This window comes from Manis javanica, chromosome 11 (assembly GCF_040802235.1).
Source record: "Manis javanica isolate MJ-LG chromosome 11, MJ_LKY, whole genome shotgun sequence".
NCBI lineage: Eukaryota > Metazoa > Chordata > Mammalia > Pholidota > Manidae > Manis > Manis javanica.
Window position 1 is genome coordinate 2,383,098 of NC_133166.1, and position 24,445 is coordinate 2,407,542.

Genomic DNA, 24,445 nt, shown 5'->3' on the forward strand with positions numbered 1-24,445 from the left:
GACTCCAGGAGGCTGACAGGGAAAGATATTCTGCCTTCTGCCAGCTGTCTTCCATTGTCTGAGAATGTCTCAGCTGCAGCAGCCTTATAGGGAAAAGTCCAGTGAGTTTGAGGCTCTGCTAGATACCCCAACTGTGGAGGAGGAAGAATTTTTCCTTACCCCTCGAGGTTCCTCTGGCTACTCTAAATATCAAATGATATGAGACGTATTAGCAGGAGAAACAAACTTTAATTATGTGTGTACCTAGGGCCAGTGATGAAAATGAGACCCAAAGAAATGACCAGGACCTGCAGCTTTTAGGCATTTTAGACAGAAAAACATGTATCTGTGAGGAGTTGACTGGACAAAGAAACTTAGGTTTGGAAACTTCAATTAGTAAGAATTCTAAGCAGCATTCGGCCTGGGGTAGTAAATTAGTGAAAAGAAACAACTGCTGTTTCTTCTTTACTAATTTACCTTTTCACAAATATTTTACTAGCAGCACCTCTTGAAATATAATAACCTGACCAAAATTGTCCCTGCATATACTTAAAAGGAGAGAAACTTGATTTATTTGAAGAATTTCATGAGAGCATCCTTCACATCCTTATTCCTCAGGCTGTAGATCATGGGGTTCAGCATGGGGAACACCACCGTGTAAAATGTGGAAATGATTTTGTCCCTCTCCAAAGCATTGCTGGATCGGGGATGGGTGTAAATGTAGAGGATGGAGCCGTAGTACAAGGTGACAGAGGTCAGGTGGGAGGAGCATGTGGAGAAGGCTTTGAGGCGGCCCTGGGTGGAGCGGATCCTCAAGATGGTAGTGATGATGAAGAGGTAGGAGGCGAGGATGAGCACACAGGGGGCAATGACATTGGAGGCCAGTGTGAAAAAAAGCACAGCCTGGAAGTCATTTTTCCTGCCACAGGCCAAGTTCACTACTGGAAACAAATCACAGAAAAAGTCATCAATGACATTGTCTCTACAGAAGTTCAAGGAAAATATTCTTTCAGCACCAATAGAACAGTTAATAAAGGCACCAAGGTATGATGCCACTACCAAAAATGCACACAGCTTTATGGGCATAGCCTGTGAGTAAAGCAGTGGCTTAGAGATGGCCACATAGCGGTCATACGCCATGGCAGCCAGCAGGTAACACTCAGTATATGCCAGCCCACCAGAGAAGAGGAACTGAGCCACACAGCCAGCAAAAGAGATGCTTCTGTCCTCAGAGATGCAGATCACTAGGATCTTAGGCGTGTAGACAGAGGAATACCAGAGATCCAGAAAAGACAGATTCCCAATGAAAAAGTACATGGGCGTGTGCAGCCGGGAGTCACTGCAGATCAGCACCATGAGGGTGATATTTCCTACCACGGTCACAGAGTACACGCCCAGGAATACCACAGAGAGGACACGCTGCGTCACGGGGTCTGTGCTGAAGCCCAGCAGGATGAACTCTGTCACCGTGTGGTTGCTCCTCTCCATGGCTCTAGGGAATGTCACCTGGGTGGGGAGAAAATGAAAGTCCAGTTTGAATTACTGTGCTAAAGAGAGAAATGTGGCTCAATAATTAACATTGTAGCAGTAGTAAACTTTCAAGTCCAGGATCCAACAATGTAAGTGCTCATTTCTCATTTTAGAAACATTTTATTTTGCAGAAATTCATTTAGACCTTGCAATTAGATATTGTTAAAAGATATTAATGTGGTAGGAAGCCAAGCCAAGAAAAGGGACAATGTTTCTTTAAAGCTTTAGGAACTTGGAGGAGTACCAGGGTGCTTGCGTCTGAAGCTGCGTAACAATGTACCCCTCACCGGGACCCAGTGATACGGAACAGCTTGTTGATCATAGTCATGTAGGCACATTAGTTTACAATAGGGCATCCGGGTAGTCTTTACTGAGATAGGTTAAAACATAGAAAGCATTATGGCTGAACCTATAGTACAGTAACAGCTCCCACTGCAACATTCCTGGGGGCTGACTCTCCTTTACCCTTGTAGTGAATGTATAAAAGGCATGGCCCTGCTGTGCTCAGGGCTCAGCCTTTGGGTATGAGTCTGCTGAGCCACTGCTGGCACTAATAACTGCTTCTCGCCAAACGTCTAGGTGTCCTCACTCCTTGTGCGTAGTTTCCCCGGTTCCTGCAACACTTAGGCACATGAAAGTTTCCAAGAGTTTCTTTGAGCAAGCATCAGTTCAAATCAGGAGCACCAAACTGAAGGTGGCTAAGAGCTGTCTACGAACAGGAGCACAGGGAGAAGTTTGTGAACAGAAGTAGGAGCAAAGCAAACAAATCATTTGATTTTCAGTAGTTTAAATGGTTGCCTTATTTGGGAACGACTAGTTAGCTATTTTGATTGGTAGTTCTTAGGTTGCCTTTTCTGGGATTCAATGGTTCTGCCTTAGGTTTTGGCTAACTTACATAGGTACCAAAGTATGATATCCAGCTCAGTCTAATGGTCTCCTCTCAATGACTATTGGTATTTGAATTACTAATTTCAGGTTGGTTATTTATTTTCTATTGTAGGAATGATTGTTCATCTCCAGAAAGTATAGATTTACAATTTCTGTTTTCTTGTTCTTTTGTCTACTTCACAATGTCCATTTCTTCTTTGCTAAATGTGTCTCTTCTCAGCTTAAACTGTTACTTGCTGGTATCTGGAATACCAAAATTTACCTATTTGAATATAGTTTTTAATGATCAAGTGTTTTTCCTTCAGTTCTTCCACATATTGGGACACCCTACAGCCAGTATAAATTCATATGTCATAACAGAATCTCTACACATAAGAAAATACTCAGGAGAGGAAACAAAAAGACTTGATATACTTGATCTAGAAAAATTTTAGGAAAAACATATACCAAAGGATGGAATACAATGATGAGAAGTAAAGTTCACAAGATTATGTTTTAAAAAAGAACTAGACTAAAATGGAGTCATAGTGCCTCCCCCACTCAAGACTGTAAACAGAGTCTCAATTACAGTTTCAACCTGTCCCAGGAAGGTGACCTTTGGTAGTCAGTTGGAAATTCCCGGATAGGCACTAGTGAGGGAATCTGCATGATAGACATCCTGCTGTTCCCTCCCCCTAAAGGAAGATGCCCTGGCTTCTGCCAATCCTTTATTTTCTTTTGTTTATAACTTCCTTGTCCTTCTCTCTTGTCTACACACACCTTCCATTCCGTACAGCATCTCTGAGTAGCTGTCTAATTGGTCGTTAGAAAAGCTTACCAAAGCCAAGTAGAACTCAGCTGTACTGGTTGAGCTTTGTTTTTTATCACTGTGCTCTTTCCCATCTGCTTTTGCTGGCAAGAATGGATCACTTCAATGTTTATCTCATCTCAGTGTTTTGGTTACTATGAGATATTGTGGGCTGTTTATTTTCAGTGAATCACTTCCCACTGTCAGGGCCAAGAGCAGGCTGTCCCTCTATGTCATGTGTGACATGCAGTATGTTGAGGTGAAAACCATCAAGGGCCAAAAGACCTGGGAAGATGCTTTGACCTCCCCAGACAATTAGGTATAGAAAGAATTTAGGAGAAGCCAGGCCAGTAGGAGGGCTATGACTGCAGATTGCCCTGTTATAATGTAACCCAGGGGCAATAGACTGGCAGGGATGCCACAAAGCCTGTTTTTTAAAATTTTTGTCCATGCCCCATTGTTTTTGTGTGACCCATTATTTTTAATTTGTTTTTTTTTTTAAACCAAAGGTTTATTCTTTTCATATTCCTGAGAATGACACCCATTTTTCTTTCAAGTCTAGGGCCTTTCCTCCTTCTTCTTAGTTTAGAATGACTTATAAATCCCATTCTCCCTGTCTTTGGAATTTGTCTATGGGTTCCCCATATATACATAATTAACTTCGTTTTCTCTTCTGTAATCAGTCTCATGTCAATTTGATGCTTAAACTAGCAGAAGAATCTTGAAGGATAGTGGATATTTTGCCTCCCCAACGACACAAACTGAGAACAATTTTGTGCTGGGAAAAATTGTTGGTAACAGAGAGCCATGAGAACTACTGAGAGCGGGGACATGGGACAAAGGTCATGACATTATACAATCTACTTAACCCGAGAAAAAGGCCCAGCTTCTTCTTAAACTTAGTCTATATGCTGTTCTTTCCCTTCTTCCAACCCCTAAATCAATTAAGTTACTGTACACAGGGCAAGAGACAGACGTCCAGCATGCAAAAGAATGTACATGGGTAAAGAAGGCAGAGAGTCACCTAAATAACCTTATTCTTAGGACAAAACTTCAAAGGGAATGTTAATCACCTCTACCCCAAAGGTCCTATAAAACACCCAACCAAAACTGTTAAGGTGCCATGTCTCTGAGGTTGCCCACTCTCCCACCTGAGTTTGTACAATTTACCAAATAATTATTTTGCTGTACAAGCCTATTACACTCTGAATTCTTTTTCATAATGAAGAGGAAAACTCACCAACCTCCTCCTCAGGTGGGACATGTCACTTTGCTATTTCATTCAGCTTTATAATCGTAACAAAATCCTCTTTTCTCTCTCCATTTTATGTCAGACCAGTAGGGATGTGGACAGAATCTCACTCATCCAGTGCCCCATGGCTCCCCCAAATTCCCATACCCTGCATTTCAAGCAGACACTGGATGTCAGGTGTCCTTGGCTACATGAGTTGGCAAAGGATTTGCCCAATGCTGCCAGGAGCTCAACAGTCTTCCTTTTTCTCTGCCTCTGTTCCTCATTCTTCCTCATACATGCTTGGCTGCTGACATTACTTTCTACTCTTGATTTAATGAATTCCTTTCTGGTTGGCACATTGTGACCTGATCACATTTTTTTTCCCAATCTGAGTCAAGAGCCTTCCCCCATCCTGCTTGAGGTTTCTTCTAGTGTGCAGGGAGATACCCCCTCAGATGTGGCTGCCTGGCAAATACTACAAGGGGTTTCCTGTGGGAAAAAGTTGCAAAATCCTGACCGCAATCTTGAACTCAGTATCTTCTGGTCTGAATATTCTCTGATTTTCATAATTATTCCAGAATTTGATTATTTATGAAAATGAGACCTGAACATTTTAAATACTTTATTCTGAGTCAAGCACTGTGCTTAGTACTTTACAGGCATCCTGTTATGCATTCCCACAACATTCATTGCAGATATTTTTAAAGACTAAAAGCAATAATTCTGCTGAAAAACAAATTGAGTTATTTTTTTTTATAGAAAAATCCTTTAATCAAAACAAGTTTACATGTTGACACTTATGGCTTAACTAGAATAAATCTGCCCAAATTTAAATTGTACTCAGTACCAGATATAATGTAATAGAAAACAGTGAGTCTTAGTTCCCATTCAAAGACTTCTCAAAACAAAACTATTATTGAAGTTATTCACCCTTTTCATCTGTAGATGAAAACAATTATCTGAGAGGTCAAAACATACAATGCATGTCACATGCAAACACTGGTATTAAGCTAAACAAATTGAGTTTTAACAAGTATTCACTGATTATAAAGTTTGTATGTGGTATTATCATACTCCAGTGAACCTCTACTTATGCATTATATCACCTCCTTTTATATTTTGAATTAAGTTAACAGTTGTCTGTTGGCTCCATGGGACCTCTCTTTTTGGTTAAACCAATTGGTTTTTGGTTAAAGCCAATTTAATAATACTGAGAAATTCACATGGTTTACAGGTAAGTACTTTGTACATATGGGGCCACATAAATATTTCTAAGTAGCACCTAAATCACTTTCTGGCAAGTCTTGGGTTTCTTAGTCTTACAACCAATGGAGATGATGATCACAGAAACATCGCTCACCTCTCCCAGGATCAGGCACTCACCTGAAACTCACAATCCCTCCCAGCAAAGGGCCACCCCCTTGGGTCCAGACGACTTATACCTGCTCAGGCTCCCCAGCGCATTCCGTGCCTTGGGCACCACAGGGGTTCATAGCTTTGAAAGTGTCTAAAAGGCAATTAACCAAATACTGGTTTAACTTTATTCAGGAGAATCTTGCTCAATGTAAAAGAGGAAGATCACTTCAAAATTAATAAAAACAATTACTATACTTTGAAAAAGTACTTCTTGCAAAACAACCTTCCTGGGAAATTTATTTAATTGTCAAAAACTCTATGGAGTATATACTGCAGTTCTTATTACAGAGAAAAAAATAAACCCAGAGCACATAATTAATTTGCCCAAGGTAAAGTCAGAAGTAAGTGCAGACAGGAATTAAACTCAAAGCTATGGGATTATAAAATTCATAGTCTTTACCTTATGCCAATTGTACTTCAGGGAGACACAATCGTTCTGTATCTAACTTTGTTAATACTTTTTAAAACTGTCGATTCCAATTGTCTTTAACATCTATAAAGGTAGATTTTATCACACACATATTCCATCGTCCTTTAATCATTTTCAGCACATTTCCCAAGTTTTAAATGACAAGAAAGACATCATATTGGGAATGTTCCTAAAAGCAATTCTTCAAGCTTCTACTTTGTTATCATAATAATATTATTGAGCACTTAGTATGTGTCAGCTTCTCTGCTGAGTGCTTTAAAGGCTCATCCCATTTTATTATTATGCCCATTTTACAGATGAGCTGAAGCATATAAATGATTTACTGATAAGCTGAGACTTACATTGTTCAAGGTCATAAGTTGTAAGGTTTAAAAGGCCAAGATCAAAAGCAAATCTCTCCGAGCTCAACATCTGTCCCCCAGCCTGCACACTGATCTAACATTTACTGCGTCATAGAGATTCGGCCAGGCACCTTGGACAAGAGAGAAAAGTAAAGTGTGGGGACAGACCTCCAGAAGGGTGTGGTTTACTGGGAGAAACCAAACCTTTGTAAACACTGTGAGAGGTTATGACAGGATTCCCTATGTACTTACTGGTGGGAGGCAGGCCAGCGGCGAGAGCTTGTTAGGGGCCATGAGGGAAGCGCTGTGTCTGCTCTGAGAGGGTTTACACAGGAGGGAGACAAATGTACATGTGCCTGAAGATGCCTGGGTAGTTACCACGTGGGAGGAGGGCCTTTCTGTCGAAGGAAAAGAAACTACCAGTGTCGGGGCACAGATGCTGGAAATGGAATGAAGGGCGGACTGTCCCCAGCTTGTCCATCTGTCTGTAGTATAGAGAGTGTTTGTTGAAATGATGGTAGGTGAGACTGCAGAGGGATTTTATGCCTTACTCAGAATATTCTCAGAAACAATGGTTTAACCTGGACCAATGTTAACATGCTTGAAAGGTCAGGGACTGTGGCAAAAAGCATGGTGCTGAGGGAAGCAACTGGCTGTGCCCGAATCAATTGTCCACTGCAGGCTTGACTAATGAGCCCTGAACACGTTACTCCCCGTTCCTCTGGGATCAAAAAAAATGAGGAAAGAAGGACCCTCCTTATAGTGCAGTAGGACTACTGGCGATTGTAAAGCGAATCATCAGGCATGGCTGAGTCTAACCTCAGTGTCTCTGACTCCAGATTCTGTGCTCTTTCTACTCCAGCAAATTCATTCTGCATCTTCTCCTACCATGACATAAATCCCCCTTCGTTTAGGTGTTTTTGCTGGTAGTCGCATCTTGAAGTCACCATTGACATTCTGAGCCTCATGCTCTATTCCACCTCCCCTCGTCTAAGGGTGGTTGAAATCTGGTGAGGGGGCAACATCAATAGAAGTCAAACAGTTTTGCAATTCAATGGGACATTTCTCTCTCAAGGAACCTCTTAGCCAGAAATGCCTGCATTTCTGCACACTAATTCTACACACTCACGTGTACGCATACATTTTAGTTGTGCTCAAAGGAGGTTCACATTTGAACATTTGTATTTGGTTTTCATTCTGCTTAGAACATCCTTTTACTACTTTAAGTTGCTCAAAAATGTCTCACCAGCTCAAAGAGGTCATCCCCTATCACCGTGTTCAAATTTGTGCCCTGCACACCGGCCCTCATTATTCTCTATTCTCTTCCCAGCTTTATTCTTTTTTGGGTTACCATATAATTGATTTAATTATTTTATTGGCTGTGTGTCTTCATCACTAAGACATGCTTATGATAAGGACATGTCTTTTGTTTGATTTTACCCTGCTGGATGTCTGTGCTTAAAACAGACTCTGGCTCACAGTAGATACACATGAAATTTGCTGAGTGGGTGAATTGACAGACTACCCTATTTCTCAAGGAGCATATCAATCAAATGCACAGTCTGGTTTCCTTTGACGATGGCACTAAAGCCTTAAAGGAATTGGCGTTATCCCACATTGCTTACCGCACCTTGAAATCACTGACTGTTCTGTGCTACTCGCAGACACATACAAAAAAATCAAAGGGCAAACATAGTCACAGACAACAGTCTGACCACTGAAATATACAGACAAGTTGTATTTCAAAATAGAGTATATTAATGAGGGAGGTAGTTTCCATTTCAGCAGCAAAATCCTTCATATGGAAGAGCTATCAGGCACCATATCTTGGGAATCAAAGGAAGCCCTGATTAGATGCTAGACATACTAGAGGCAGCACTGGGCCTTCAGGCTGAGGACATGGACTCAAGTTCCCTCTCACTGCTTCTCAGCTGTCAGAAGACGTTATACAGATGACTTAGTTATGTTAAGCCTCAACTCTTTTACCTGTAAAACAAGCATAAGAATTGTAACTACTAGACAGGGCTATTGTAAAGATCAGGAATATAATGTTTTGAAACTAATGAGGGGAGGGCTTGACACATGGAAAAGTTCAGTACATCAGAGAACCTCTAACCCCGAGAACATAAGCACCACCTGACATATGGCTAAAGCTGCAGCTTCCTAGGCCTCATCCTGTAGAGACCAAATTGAGCACGTCAGAGTTCCAAGGAGCCCTCTTAGAATGTCACACTTACCAGGATGGCAGCAGTCCTACTTTATAGCACATGAAAATTAAATGAGCTAGTGTGTGTATATCCAAAGGCGCTTTGCATGTATCTATACAATACTTGTGCAAAGCAATATGGGCTATTCACCATGAGATGTGGGGTCAGAGACACCTGTACTGATCGGGTTCCAACCCTCTCCGACTTTGTCACCTTAGAAAACTTATTTAATCTTTCTGAGGATCAATTTCCTCATCTGTCATATATTTCTCGTTTAAAATAATGTGTTGTGATAGTCTTATAGGATTGTGGGTATCTGTTTTTAAGGAGATTAGAAGTATATTTGATATCCAATACAAATTACTTGTTGGACATTTAATATTATGTTGGTTATTAATGTGCTTTAATTATAGAGTGGTGGGGTTGTTATTATTATACAAAAGAGTGAGAATGGTAAAATTGGTTGCCGTAGGGCCCTTTTTACTGGGGCTGCTTCCTTTTGCTAGTCAATGGTGCCTGCCTTTGGCACAAGCTCTCTTGATGAGTCCGTTTCATCCATTACGGTGCCCCAGCCCATCTTCTGCCGGCTCCTTTATATCTCTGTCTGATGCACCATTAATTTAAACACAATTATGAACTTTTTTGGGTTACTGATATCTATGGAAACTGAATAATGTGTATTTTGAAAATGCGCAAATACCAAACACAAACAAAATAGTGTACAAATTATCACCGTGTTTCCCTTGAGGCTTAAACATGGACTACAAGTCACCGGTGAAAGTTTTACTTTCAGAAAGGAATTCTCTTCTGGCCAGTCTTACCAGGGACTGTGGCAGTTCAACGGGAAAGTTAATCTGTCATTTAACATTTTATAAATGTAACTTTCATCTTGATCCTTGTTGGGACAAAAAGAAGTTAAAAAAAAATTAAACTTTTCATGATTTATTTTCACGCTGAGTGTAGCCTTTGCTTCTTAGTCTGTTTCCTTCTAGGGCCCTTGAGGTAGTCACACAAGCTTATTCCTTTGGTAAATGGTTCTCAATGACTACTTTTCTTTTGTTCTTGTGACAACTGTATAATCTCATTTTCCATTCCATCTTTAAATGTAAATAGACCATTCTCACCACAAATTGGGATAACTGTCCCCTTGTTTACTCTCAGCAGTTTCAGAAACTTCCCTGGATCATGGTGGGAAATGAAAATGAGGCTTTGTAGTGCCTGTCATATAACAGAATGTGAACTGCAGTTGAGTCACAGTGGGAGTAAAACTGAATTTCTATGCCAATAGTAACACCTAGATTATCCAATTTACCGAAATCTGTAGCAAGACCTCCTTTCAGCATTCTACTATTCAAATCTGTGAGTTTCAGAATCTTTAATACAACTTAATAGAGTCTATTGAAAAGAAAACTGCAGGCCCCAGATGGAGTCACTTAGGTTAAGGCCCCACATCAGCAAACCAAGACTTCATACATCACCTGACTGATGTTTCAGCCCCCCAGGAAGGTAAGTTTTAACCAGTCAGAATGATATTACGTGTCAGCATTAATAAGATGAACAGCCTGATAGACTCCTGACATCCCTGTTAGGAAGGCTGATGTATTCTTTGCTAATAATTTCCTTTTCCAACCCTTTCCACCTTTAAAATCCTTTTCTTTCCTACAGCCCAGTGGAGCTCCTTTCCATCTGTTAGATGGGATGCTGCCCAATTCATGAATGATTTTGTACAGCCAATTTGATCTGTTCAATTACTCAGCTGAATTTTTGTTGTTTAACACTCCCAAGAGCTTTATACCTATGGAATAACTCCTGGTTTTGTAGTTTGGGGGCATGGCAAAGAAAGTAATTAAACAGAACTAAGCACTGACAGAGTCAGGTCAATTTCATATAATAAGACTCAGACTGGCTTTGTTTACAGACTGTGACTCCCCTGTGATAGATGTATGCAATCAATTTTCTTCACATTCTATTCTGAAATTTTCTTAATTCACAAACACACACACACACACACACACACACACAAACATATATATCCAATATGTATCCACATTTGATAGACACATAGGTACTGATATTTCTGTAGAGTGCTTGGAATTCTTCCATTTATCCCTCAAGATTCACTGCCATCCTTGGCCTCCCTGTGCTCGGCCCCAGGAGACCAACCTGTACGAACGGTGTCAGTGAATTTGGCCAATTGGTAGAGGAGCCAAATGGAGAGACAGGACTGGGTTCACAAGATTTATTCCACACTCTAAGTCTGCACAGTCATAGGAAAATACTAAATTTTAATTCAGAATATTTGTTCTTTTTCCCAAGAAATAACTTTATAAATACTATTCTTATATATATCGGGAAGCTAAAATTATTCTTATGGTAATGAATGGCTCTGTTGGCTTATGAAGGAAGGGGCAAGATTTAAGTTTTATTTTAAATCTAGAGTAACATGAAATTCAGAAGAAATGCTGTTTTACATTTATATTTCACTTCCTAAATTTCCCTAATTTTATATTCTTGGGTCCATGGAGATTGTATTGTATCAAGATGCAAATTCTTTAACTGGCATCGTGAGAACTCTTGATCATGAAGGAGCACAATGGCAGCTCTTCTTGAAATATAATAACCTGATCAAAATTGTCCTTGCATATCCTTAGAAGGAGAGAAACTTGATTTATTTGAAGAGTTTCATGAGAGCATCCTTCACATCCTTATTCCTCAGGCTGTAGATCATGGGGTTCAGCATGGGGAACACCACAGTGTAAAATGTGGAAACGATTTTGTCCCTCTCCAAAGCATTGCTGGATCGGGGATGGGTGTAAATGTAGAGAATGGAGCCGTAGTACAAGGTGACCGAGGTCAGGTGGGAGGAGCATGTGGAGAAGGCTTTGAGGCGGCCCTGGGTGGAGCGGATCCTCAGGATGGTGGTGATGATGAAGAGGTAGGAGGCGAGGATGAGCACACAGGGGGCAATGACATTGGAGGCCAGGCAGAAGAAAAGCACAGCCTGGAAGCCATCTTTCCTGCCACAGGCCAGCTTCACTAATGGAAACAAATCACAGAAAAAGTCATCAATGACATTGTCTCTGCAGAAGTTCAAGGAAAAAGTTCTTTCAGTGGCAATGGAACAGTTGATAAAGGCACCAAGATATGAGGCCACTACCAAAAATGCACACAGCTTTATGGACACAGCCTGTGAGTAAAGCAGCGGCTGAGAGATGGCCACATAGCGGTCATACGCCATGGCAGCCAGCAGGTAACACTCAGTATATGCCAGCCCAGCAGAGAAGAAGAACTGAGCTACACAGCCAGCAAAGGAGATGCTTCTGTCCTCAGAGATGCAGATCACTAGGATCTTAGGCGTGTAGACAGAGGAATACCAGAGATCCAGAAAAGACAGATTCCCAATGAAAAAGTACATGGGCGTGTGCAGCCGGGAGTCACTGCAGATCAGCACCATGAGGGTGATATTTCCTACCACGGTCACAGAGTACACGCCCAGGAATACCACAGAGAGGACGCGCTGCGTCACGGGGTCTGTGCTGAAGCCCAGCAGGATGAACTCTGTCACCGTGTGGTTGCTCCTCTCCATGGCTCTAGGGAATGTCACCTGGGAGGGGAGAAGAGGAGAGTTCAGCCTGAATCACTGTGCTGAAGTAATAAATGTTTCCTCAGTGTATAACATAGTACTCTCGCCAGACAGCTGAGACTGGGTAGGTCTTTCCCTGCTCACTAGGTGAAACTTTAGCCTGAATAGGGGAGGGTTCATGACTCTGAAGGAGAGAGAATTCTCTAGCAGACAGATGAATGAAGGTAAGGTAGAAATTTCTTGAAGCAAGAGTAGCAAGGGATGACAGTTGCCTTGCAGGTGGCTGAGAACAGGTGAGTATAGAGGTGATGTTTGCTGAACTCCTCCTCAGCCTAGGGTAGATTCCCCTGCCAACACCTAAAGCCAGGGCCACCCAGAGTCCCATGTCTGCTTGGATCTGCATGGCATGGGGAATAGCCCCTACTGCTCAGGATTTGGGAGAGCCGTGGAGCATGGGATGGAGTGAGATTATGTTATGAGAAATTTTCAAAGAAAGTATATTTTCAGGCAGGCTACTAGGACAGATCATGCAGCTGCAGTTCTGTCTGGGTTACCCAGGTTTACAGGAACTTTCAAGTGCAAATCAGAGCTCTCAGGAGCCTCTCCCTACTTATCAGAAGTAAAGCAAAGATGGAGTGAAGACTTGGAACTAGAATTAAATAGCAGAGCCAATAAAGACACTACTGGAACAGCCCATTCACAAGACTTAACAAGTTGAGCAGTGTGAAGGCCTCATTGAAAAGTATGCACTTAAAAGGGGGGTTGTGGGCAACCTCAGGAAGAGGCTCACTGAATGGCAGGGGTTTCTGTTTTTTCAGGTTTGCACAAATGGGGCAAAGGGCAGCAGAGAGGGTGAGTTTGTTGTGCAAGCTTGACATGTGGTCTCCTGATATTTATCTCCAGTGAAGGACACTGTTCTCATCCACAGTCAGTCCTTCAGATAATTCTGTAAGGTAAACTAAACACAAAAAATTTATTGAACTGGTTATTCTCTAAGATAGTGGCTCTGCTCAAGCTGTGGGGACATGTAATTTAGGAATAATTCCTCTACCCTAAGATAGGTTGTTAGCTGCTTAGTAAAGAATGTGTGAGGGAATAATGAAGTATGAGGAATCTTACTTCCTAACTCCTTCGTTTTTAAAATGAAATCTTAGCCTTAAGATTGGGATTCTTCCATTCTTACAATACTGTTTCCATCTTGTCATTTTTTCTTATAGGTAGGAAAAGTTAATCATGATGCTTGTCTCCTGACTTTTCCTACTTCAGTACCACTAGTAAACCTTCAAGTCTACAATCCAACAATAAAAATGCTTATTTTCGAAATAGATCTCATTTGCAGCAATCTATTTAGACCTTACCATTATATGTTTTTAAAAGATACTTAGGCACATGAAAGTTTTCAAGAGTTTCTTTGACCAAACATAAATTCAATCATGCAGCACCAAACTGAAGGTGGCTAGGAGCTGTCTACAGACGGCAGCTAGAGGAGAAGTGCGTACACAGGAGCAGTAGCAAAGCAAAGAAATAATTTGATTATCAACACCTTAAATGGTTGCCTGGTTTTTGGGAATCCTGGCTGGCTGTTTTGATTGGTAATTCTTAGGTTTCATTAACTGGGATTCATTGACGCTAGCGTAGGTTTTGTAAGCTTATGCAGGCTACCAAAGTATGAAAACCAGCTCAGTCTAACGGTCTCCTTGTTAATGACTTTAACAATATTGAATTACAAATTAAGGGTTGGTTATTTATTTTTTCTTTTAGGAATGATTGTTCATCTAAAGGAAGTATAGATTTACAATTTCTATCTTCTTATTCTTTTGTCTACTTCATAATGTCCATTTGTTTTTTACTTTTTTTGCTAAATGTATTTCTTCTCAGCTTAAATTTTTACTTGTCCATAACTGGAATACTGAAATTTACTGTTTTTAAGATATTTCTTAATGATTAAGTGTTAAGCCTTCAGTTATTTCGTGTACTGGGATACCCTGAAGCTACATTATATTCATATCTCATAACAGTATCTATACACATAAGAAAATACTCAGGAGAGTAAAAGAAAAAACTTGACATAGTTGATATAGACAAGTTTTAAGAAAAGAATATACCAAAGAATGGAATGCAAAGTTGCCAAGACTATTATTAAAAAAAGAAACAACTAGAATAAATGGAGACTTTGTTCTTCCCCCACACACCACACACCCAAGACTACAGACAGAACCTGAATTACAGCTTCAAACTATACCAGAAATGTGACATTTTGGTGGCCAATTTGAAATTACATGATAGCACCAGTGAGGGAATCTGCATGATGGACTTCCTGCTGGTCCCTCCCCCTAAAGGAAGATGCCCTGCCTTCCAAAAGTCCCTTCTTTTCTTTGGTTCATAACTTCCTTGTCCTTGTCTCTTGTCTACACACACCGTCCATTCTGAACAGCATCTCTGGGTAGCTGTCCACTTGCTCTTCAGGTGCTGCCCATTCAGGAAGAGCTTAACAAAGCCAAGTAGAACTCACCTTTACTGGTTGAATTTTGTTTGTTTATCACTGTGCATCTTCCCATCTGCTTTTGCTGTAAAACATGAATCAGTTCAATGTGTGTTTTATAGTAGTTTACTGGTTATTATGAGACATTTTGGCTGTTTGTTTCCAATGGAACACTTCATGCATTAGGGGCCAAGAGCAGGCTGTTATGTGTGACCTGCAGGTATTTGGTGGTGAAAACTATAAATTGGCAAAACACCCAGGGAGATGCTTTAACTTCCCCAGACCACAACCTGTAAGAAGAATTTACGTGGAGCAACTACCCCAACAGGAGGGCTATCACCACAGATGGCTCCATTATAATGTAACCCAGGGGTGATCGGCAGGCAGGGATGCCACAAAGCAAAACTTGTTTGTTAACATTTCTCTCTGTGCCCCCTTGCTTCTCTCTGACCCATCAAGTACTTTGTTACCACACATTTACTCTTTTCATACTCCTGAGAATCACATCCATTTCCCGTTGAACCTCAGACCCTTCGCCCTTCTCCTTAGTTCAGGATGACATATATACCTCATTCTCCCTGTCTTTGGAATCTACCTATGGATTCCCCATATACACATAATTTAGTTTGATTTTTTTCTCCTTTAATCTGTCTCATGTCAATTTGATTCCTAAACCAGCAGAAGAATCTTAGTGGTAGTGGATATTGCTTCCTCCCCAACAACACAAACTTGACAACAATTTTGTGCTGGACAAAACTGTTGATAAAAGGGATCCATGAACACTACTAAGATAGAGAAAGGAAATGCGACAAGGGTCATATCACTGTAAAGTCTATTTACTCTGCAAAAGTGCCCAGCTTGTTCTTTAACTTAGTCTACATGCTGTTCTTTCTCTTCTTCCAGACCCTAAATTAATTAAGTAACTTTGTACCCAGGAAGAGGCCGACCTCCAGAGTGTAACTGTGTCCACTTGGGTAAAGAAGGCAGAGATCCCTACTAAAACAGTCACCTAAATAACCCTATTCTTAGGATAAAACATCAAAGGAATTGTTGACCACCTGCTTGCCTCATTCCTCATGCCTACGCCTACCCCAAAGACCCTGTAAACCCAAACATGAACCCTAAGTGCACCTCGTTTCAGAGTCGCCCCCACTCCCATCTGAGTTTGTACACTTTACCAAATAACAGTCTTGCTGTAGAAGCCTACTTCACTTTGTCTCTAAACTCTTTTTCATGATAAAGACAAAAACTTGCCAAACTCCACCTCTGGTGCTAAGTGTCTCACTTTGCTATTTCTTTTCATTCAGCTTTCTAGTCTTAGCACAGTCCTTTTCTCTGTCTCCATTTTATTTCAGACCAGTAGGGATGTGGACATGATCTCACTCATCCAGTGCACTGCAGCCTTCCCAAATCCTGGGTAGGTAGGGATGTACTTCACACACACTGAAGACTGAGTGGACCCTGGATGTCTGGTGTCCCTCGTTTTAGGAGATGAGAAAGGGTTTGCCCTGTGCTGTCAGCATTTCAATGAACGTCCACTTTCTCCCTCTCCCCTTCCTTGTTCTCTGTTGCATGCACCGCTGCTGACATTAGCTTCTACTCTTGCTTTAATGAGTTCCTTTCTTACTGGCTCTTGTCAACCTGATCACAAATTCTTTCCCAGACTGAGTCGAGACCCCTCCCCATCCTGGTGGAATTTCACCTACTGTGCGGGGAGAGACCTCCCCAGACGTGGTGGCCTCACAGCACCGTGAGGGGCTTCGTGTGGAAAGAAGCTGAAAACTCCTGACCTCAATCTTACACTCAGTGTCTTCTTATCTGATTAGTTCCTGGTTCTCATAATGATGTCAGAATATGATTATTTATTAAATAAAGGCTGAAAATGTTAAATATTTTATGCTGAGTTAAGCACTGTATTTAGTATTTCACAGACATCATGTTATGCTTTCCCACAGTATATATGAAGGATATATATCATCCTTCATAGATATTTTTAAAGATTAAAAGCAATAATTTTGCTGATGACCAAACTGAGATTTAATAAGTAGCTACTAATTAAATAATTTGTTCATGGTAGTGTCTCGCTCCAGAGTCCTGGTACTTAAGCATTATATCACCTCCTTTCATATCTGGTGCTCAGTAAACCAATGCTTGTGAGCTCCATGGGGCTTCTCTTTTTTACTATAACACCTTTTCTCAAACCAATAGCATAATACTGAGAAATTCACACGGTATTACAGGTGAGTACCTTGTAAATGTGAGGCCAGGTAAATGGTTCTAAGTAGCACCTAAATCACCTTCTGGCAGAGTCTTGGGTTTCTTAGTCTAACAACCAACCCTGATGATGAGAAGAAACATTGCTCACCTGTCCCAGCACAAGGACACTGACCTGAAACTCACAGTGTCTCCCAGCAAAGGGCCACACCTTGGGTCCAGACAACTTATACCTGCTCAGGCTCCCCAGAGCATTTCCTCCCTTGAGCACCAAAGGGATTCATAGCTTTGAAAGTGTCTAAAAGGCAATTAACCAATAATTGTGTTACCTTTATGCAGGAGAATGTTGCTCAATGCAAAAAGAAGAGAATGTTTTTAAAAGTAATAATAACAATAATTTTATTTTGAAAAATTGCAAAACAATCTTCCCAGGAACTTTAATTATCCAACAACTCTATGGAATATATAGTGTGGTTCTTATTATCAAAAAAGAAAAAAGAGCCCACAGCAAGTAATTAATTTGCCTAAGATAAAATCAGAACTAAGTGCAGTCAGAAATTAAGCTCAAAACATTCTGATTGTAAAATTCATATTCTTTCCCCTATACCAAGTGTACTTCAAAGAGGCATAACCTTTGTGTATCTATTCAACATTGATTACAATTCTTTAAACAGTAGAATCCCTTGTTCCGAGTGTCTATTCAGGTTGATTTTGTAACGAACATATTCACTCTCCTTTTAACCATTTTTAGATCATTTCCCAATTTTTAAATAACAAGAAGGTCATCATATTGCCGAATGGCCCTAAAAGCAATTCTTCAAGCTTCTTTTTTGTGATGATAATAATATTTCTTGAGCGCTTTGTATGTGCCACGCTCTCTGCTGAATGTTTTAAAGACTCATCCCATTTTAACCTTCACATTTATCTTATCCTGTGAATGGGATTAGTACACCCATTTTACAGATGAGCTGAATCATAAAAATGACTTGCAAATGAGCTGAGACTTACATTGCTCAAGGTCATAAACTATGAGGTTTGTAGGACCAAGATTCAAAAGCAGATCCTTCAGAGCTCATCCTCTGTCCCCAAACCTGCATATCGATGTAACATTTACTGTGTCCTAGATACTCTGCCAGGCACCTTGGACAAGAGAGAGAACTAAGGCACGGGGACAGACCTCAAGCAGGGTGTGGTTTACTGGGAGAAACCAAACCTTTGTAAACACTGTGATAGGTTATGACAGGATTCCCTATGTACTTGCTGGTGGGAGGCAGGCCAGTGGGGAGAGCTTGATAGGGGCCATCAGGGAAGTGCTGAGTCTGCTCTGAGAGGGTTTACACAGGAGGGAGACACACGTACGTGTGCCTGAAGATGCCTGGGTAGTTACCACATGGGACGAGGGTCTTTCTCTCAAAGGAAAAGAAACTACAGGTGCAGAGGCACAGAAGTGGGAAATGGAATGAAGGGTCAAGGGGCTGTCCCCAGATTGTCCATCTGTCTGTCATATAGACATTGTTGGTTGAAATGATAGTTGGTGAGATTGCAGAGGGATTTTATGCCACACTCAGGATATTCTCAGAGACAATGGCTTAACCTGGACCAATGTTAACATGCTTGGAAGGTAGGTGGCTGTGGCAAAACGCGTGGTGCTGAGGGAAGCAACTGGCTCTGCCCGAATCAGTTGTTCGCTGCAGGTCTGAGTAATGAGCCCTAAACACGCTACTCCCAGTTCCTCTGGGATCAGAAAATGAGGAAATCGGGACCCTCATAATAGTGCTGTGGGACTACTGGGGATTGTAAGGAGAATCAGCAGGCTTGGCTGAATCTAACCTCAATGCCTCCGAGTCCACATTCTGTGATCTTTCTACTTAAACAAATTCCTCATGTGTCTTCTCCTGTCATGATATAAATCCCCCTTCATGTAGGTATTCTTGCTGGTAGTCACCTCTTCAAATAACCCTTAACTTCCTGAGCATCATACTCTAATCCACCTGTCCTCATGTAAGAGAGGTCAATAATCTGGTGAGAGGGGAACATAAATAGAAATGAGCAGCTTTGCAGTGTAATGGGACATTTCTTTCTCAACGAACCTCTTCGCTACAAAGGTCTGCATTTGTCCACTTGAACTCTGTGCACTTTTATGAACTCACATGTTTTATTTGTAGCTGAAAATTCATTTAATTTAAAATATTTGCAATTGCTTTTCATTCTGCTTAAAATGCCTTTTTACTTTCTTTAGTTGTTCAGAAATGTAGCACCATCTCAAAGAAGTTTTCTCCCATCACCCTCCTAAAATTTGTGCCTCCCGCCACCAACCCCATGACTGGCCATTCTCTTCCTCTGCTTATTCTTTCTGGGGAATCACGTAATTGATGTAATTATTTTACTGGCTGCCAGTCCACACTCTCTAGGACATTCTTAAAATAGGGACGTGTTTTGTTGTTTTGTTGTTTGTTTTTTGCACTGCTGGATGCCTGTGCTTAGAACAGACTCTAGCTCAGAGGAGGCACACGTGATATTTGCTGAGCAGGTAAATAGATGGACTGCCCTAATTCTCGAGGAATATATCAATCAAATGCACAGTCTGGTCTACTCTGATGACGGCACTTAAGCCTCAAAAGAATTGGTCTTTATCCCACATTACTTACTGTAACTAGAAATCTCTGACCATTCTTTGCTACTTGCAGGCATGTACAAGAAAATCCAAAGGCAAACATATTCAGAATACCCAGTGTGACGACTGAAATAAACAGACAAATTGCATTTTAAAATACAAAATATTTGTAAGAGAGTTGGTTTCCATTTGACCAGAAAATTCCTTCATCTGGAAGAGCTATTAGATACCATATCTTGACATTCAGGCTAATGACAATGGACTCAGTTCTCTCTCACTGCCTGTCGGCTCTCAGAAGACCTTAAACCTTGACTTTCTCACCTGTAAAACAAGCATAAGACTTGTAACTACTAGATAGCACTGTTGTAAAGATCAGGAATATAACGTTTGTAAACTAACAAGGGGAGGGCTTGACACATGGAAAAGTTCAATGTATCAGGGGCCCTCTAACCCTGAAGACATAAGCACCACCTGACATATGGCTAAAGCTGCAGCTTCCTGTAGAGACCAAATTTTGGAAGTCAGAGTTCCAAGGAACCCTCTTAGAATGTCACACTTTCCAGGATGACAGCAGTCCTACTTCGCAGCACGTGAAGATTAAATGAACTAGTGTGTGAGACCCAAAGGCATTCCGCAGGAAGGCGTACATACTTGTGAAAGCAAAATAGACTGTTCACCATGAGATGCTGGTTCGGAGGGACCTGAACTGAATTCGCACTCTAACCCTTCCTGAAGTGGTCTTCTTGAAAATTTTATTTAAGTCTCCTGAGAATCAATTTCCTCATTTCTAAGTATTTCTCATCTGAAATAATGACATTAGATAATCTTATAGAACTGTGGGTATATTTAATGGAGACAATGTATTTTTCAGGAGATTAAAGTATATTTGTCATCAAATAGATATTGTATGTTGAACATTTAATGTTGTGCTGGTTATTAATGTCATTTAATTGTAGAGTGGTGGAGTTATTACTATGCAAAAGGGTGAGGATGGTTAAATTGGTGGTCACAGGGCCCTCTTTTTCCAGCACTGCTTCCCTCTGCTGGTCACGCATGCTCTCCTTTGGCGCAGAGCTCTCCTGATGAGTTCAAATTGTCCATTATGGTACCTTAGCCCATCTTCTATTGACTTCTTTTTTTTCTCTGTCTTATGCACCATTTATTTAAAAATAATTATGAACTTCTTTTAGTTACTGATTCCTAGGGAACATGAACTCTGTAGATCTTGAAAATGTTCAAATCCGCAACACAAACAAAATAGTGTATCTATTTTCTTTGTGTTTCCCTTGAGGCTTAAACATGAACTACAAGTCACAGGTGAAAGTATTTCCATAAGAAAGGAATTCTCTTTGGGCCAGTCTTACCAGGGGCTGTGGCAGTCCAACAGGAATGATAATCTGTCATCTAACACTTTATAAATGTATCTTTTGTCTTGCTCCTTGTTAGGATAAAAATAAATTTTTTTAATTAAACTTTTTAAATTTATTTTCCCATGAGTATAGACTTTGCTCTTTCGTCTGCCTCCTTCTAAGGCTCGTGAGATAGTCACAAAAGCTTACTCCTCTGGTAAATGGTTCTCAATGGCTATTTTTCTTTTATTTTTGTGTCAATTGTATCATTTCACTTTCCATTCCTTTGTTAAATGTAAATTGTCCATTCTCACCAAAAATTGGGAAAACCGTCCCCCTGTTTACTCTCTGCATTTTCAGAAACTGCCATAGATCATGGCAGGCATGAAAATGAGGCTTTGTAGTGCCTGTCATATAACGGAATGTGAACTGCAGTTGAGTCACTGTGGGAATAAATTTACATTCTGTGCCACCAGTAATACTTGAATTATCCAATTTACCAAATTTGTAGCAAGAACTCATTCCACCATTCTAGTATTCAAATCTGTGAATAGAATCCATTGAAAAGAAAACTACAGACCCCAGATGGAGTCACTTAAGTTAAGCCCCACATCAGCAAACCAAGACATCGTTCCTAAGTTAACTGCAGTTTCAAACCCCAGGAATGTAAACTTTAACCAGTCAACATGGAATTACCTGGTCAGCACAAGTGACATCATCTGCCTGAGGTTCCTGCCATTCCTCCTCAGGTAGGCTAATGTATTCTTTGCTAATAATTTCCTTTTTCCACCCCATTTCCACCTTTAAACTCCTTTCCATTTGTTAAATGGGGTGCTACCCAATTCATAAATCATTTCATAAAGTCAGTTTGATCTGTTAAATTACTCTGTTGAATTTTTGTTGTTGAACACTCCCAAGACCTCTATACCCATGGAATTCCTACTGTTTTGGTAATTTGGGGTCATAGAAAACAAGGTAATTAAACAGAACTATACACTGACAAAGTCAGGTCAATCTCATATAATAAGACTCAGACAGGTTTTGTTAACAGACTGTGACTCCCCTGCAATAGATGTATGCAATCGTAATTTTCTTCACATTTTGTTCTGAAATTTCCTGAATTCAAATATATACATAACAAATATGCATCCACATTTGATAGACACATAGGTACTGAAATTACTGTAGAGTGCTTGGTATTCTTCCATTTATCCCTCAAGACGGACTGCCATCCTTGGCTTCCCTGTGCTCTGCTGCAGGGGACCAACCTATACGAACCTTATCAGTGAATTGGCCATTGTGAGGAGGAGGTAAAAGGAGAGACAGGACTGGATTCACAAGACTTATTCCAGACTCAGTCTGCACAGCCCGCAAAGGCTGCATTAATCCCTGCATCAATCCCACAGCTTCTCTCTGCTTTCCCCCACCACCAAACGGCTCTGACAGTGTTCATTCCGCCTTCTCTCTTTAGGCCTGGATGTAGCGAGATGCTGTGCCAAAGGACCGGTCTATCCTTTGGGGCTTTCCCATACTCAGTTCACAACTTTGTAAAAATTCCTGTACTAAGTTCTCCTCATGTTGCCCAGTTTGAGTGGGCATCTGTTTCCTGACAGCACTCTGATTGACATAGTGAATTGAATATTTGGAGAATTCAGCCTAAAAACCAGGGGTCTTCCTAGCAACAAGCCCTTGCCAATCCTATAAACTTCCTTCTTTTTGGCTAATAAGCCCTAGACCTGCCGCTCTAACGGCCTTCACTCTTGGAGCCCCTCCCTTTTAGAGGAAGTCTTTTATTCTTTCCTTTTCACTTCTCATTAAAAACTATGCTGGATGCTCCATAGTCTTGTCTGCTGGCTTCATTCTTCATTGCCTCCAACACACAATCCTGGGAAAAACAGCATCTCAGCCGGTAACAGTATATTTCTAGCAAATTGAATAAGCCTGATGTTTATATAATAGCGTGCTATAATTTATTAAGTTCTTACTATGTGTCAGATACTATGCAAAAACTGCTAGATTGTGGTCTCTAATGTGTTCATCAAGATAATCCTGTGACTTAATAAGCATTAATATAGTTCCCACTTAACATAGGAGAAAAATAAAACTTAGAGACCTTGCCCAAGTGACACAGCAGAGTCAGAATGTGAATTCAGGTTGTCCTTTTCATGAGTTGATGCTTATCCCTGTACTGTGAAGCCCTGCAAAATTAATACTGGGAAAAGAGGTATTACCAAAGACCAACCAGATCACTGTTATTTATCAGACCTATCTACCAAACTTAATAAACAATTTAATTAGACATTAGAGAAAACAATGTATTCAGTTATATAAATAATCTAAATTACAAAGATTAAAGAGATAGCTTTTGAAAATCTTGAATTTATGAAGGAACATGAGACTTCTCTAGTTTAGTGTAAAACCTACTTTAAATTTCTTCCTGTGACTTGCAGAACAGAAAGATGAGCCATTTATCCATGTAATACATAAAATGCCTAATATGCTGTTTGTATATGGTGCCAAAATAACCTGAACTTGAGTAAAATATGTTAGCACACATTGTACCTCCTTGACATTAAGCCACATGAACTGTTTTTTCTCTTTATTTTTTGCAAATTGAATTAAATAACTTCTTTGAGCATTATATACTGTTGTTCAGAAAAAGAAACTTTTAGGGAGTAAATGACTTTGCTTGACAATTTTCTCTGGTTAAAATCATGTCCACCTTGAGGGTGAATTTATTCTTAATCTGAGCTCAATATTTAAGTAAAATAGAAAATGAAAGGGCTTATTTGAGTTTTATTAACATTTTATAGTACTTGTTATGTGCTAGGGAATGGAAAAACAAATAAACATGACAGAATCTCTAGAACCACAGCATCAATTGAAGAGATAGACTAATAAGTTTTTATTCACACACACACACACACACACACACACACACACACACACACACACACACACACACACACAGTAGATTATGTTCAAAGGATGGAAACGATTCAGCAGAAGGAACTCTGGTTAATTCTGTCTGAATGAATTAGATTAGGGGAGATTTCCAAGAGAATGTAATGCATGCCTAGAATTTAAATATCCAATAAGAGTTATCGAAGCAGATGACTTGGAAGAAGACATTCAGCATCTGTAGCTTTTGCTTTGTGAGGCGAGATGGAGGGTGTACAGTTGACTAGGTTGCTTGCTTGATTGGGATACTGATGTGGGATCTATAGGTAATTACAAAACATTCAGGGCTTTTGCAATTCCATATTTCATTTGGTGAGTTTGCTTCACTTTATAGGTGTTGTATTTATTTACAAAAGTGTCTTTATTCCTTTTATCCTAATTATGGAGATGTAACTCTCTGTGCTATGGTAAGAATAGAAACATAATTATG

The 24,445-nt window shown here is 40.4% G+C and overlaps 2 protein-coding genes across 2 annotated transcripts; both read right to left on the minus strand.

Moving 5' to 3' along the window:
- Positions 1 to 549: 549 nt before the first annotated feature.
- On the minus strand, positions 550 to 1,479 carry LOC108393358 (olfactory receptor 9G1-like). Its single transcript, XM_036996694.2, has one exon. It carries the CDS (start codon positions 1,465 to 1,467, stop codon positions 550 to 552), a length of 918 nt encoding a protein of 305 aa, XP_036852589.2. The 5' UTR covers positions 1,468 to 1,479.
- Positions 1,480 to 11,480: 10,001 nt separating this feature from the next.
- Positions 11,481 to 12,410, minus strand: LOC140844144 (olfactory receptor 9G1-like). Its single transcript, XM_073215619.1, has one exon. The coding sequence runs from the start codon at positions 12,396 to 12,398 to the stop codon at positions 11,481 to 11,483; it is 918 nt and encodes a 305-aa protein (XP_073071720.1). The 5' UTR covers positions 12,399 to 12,410.
- Positions 12,411 to 24,445: the final 12,035 nt, after the last annotated feature.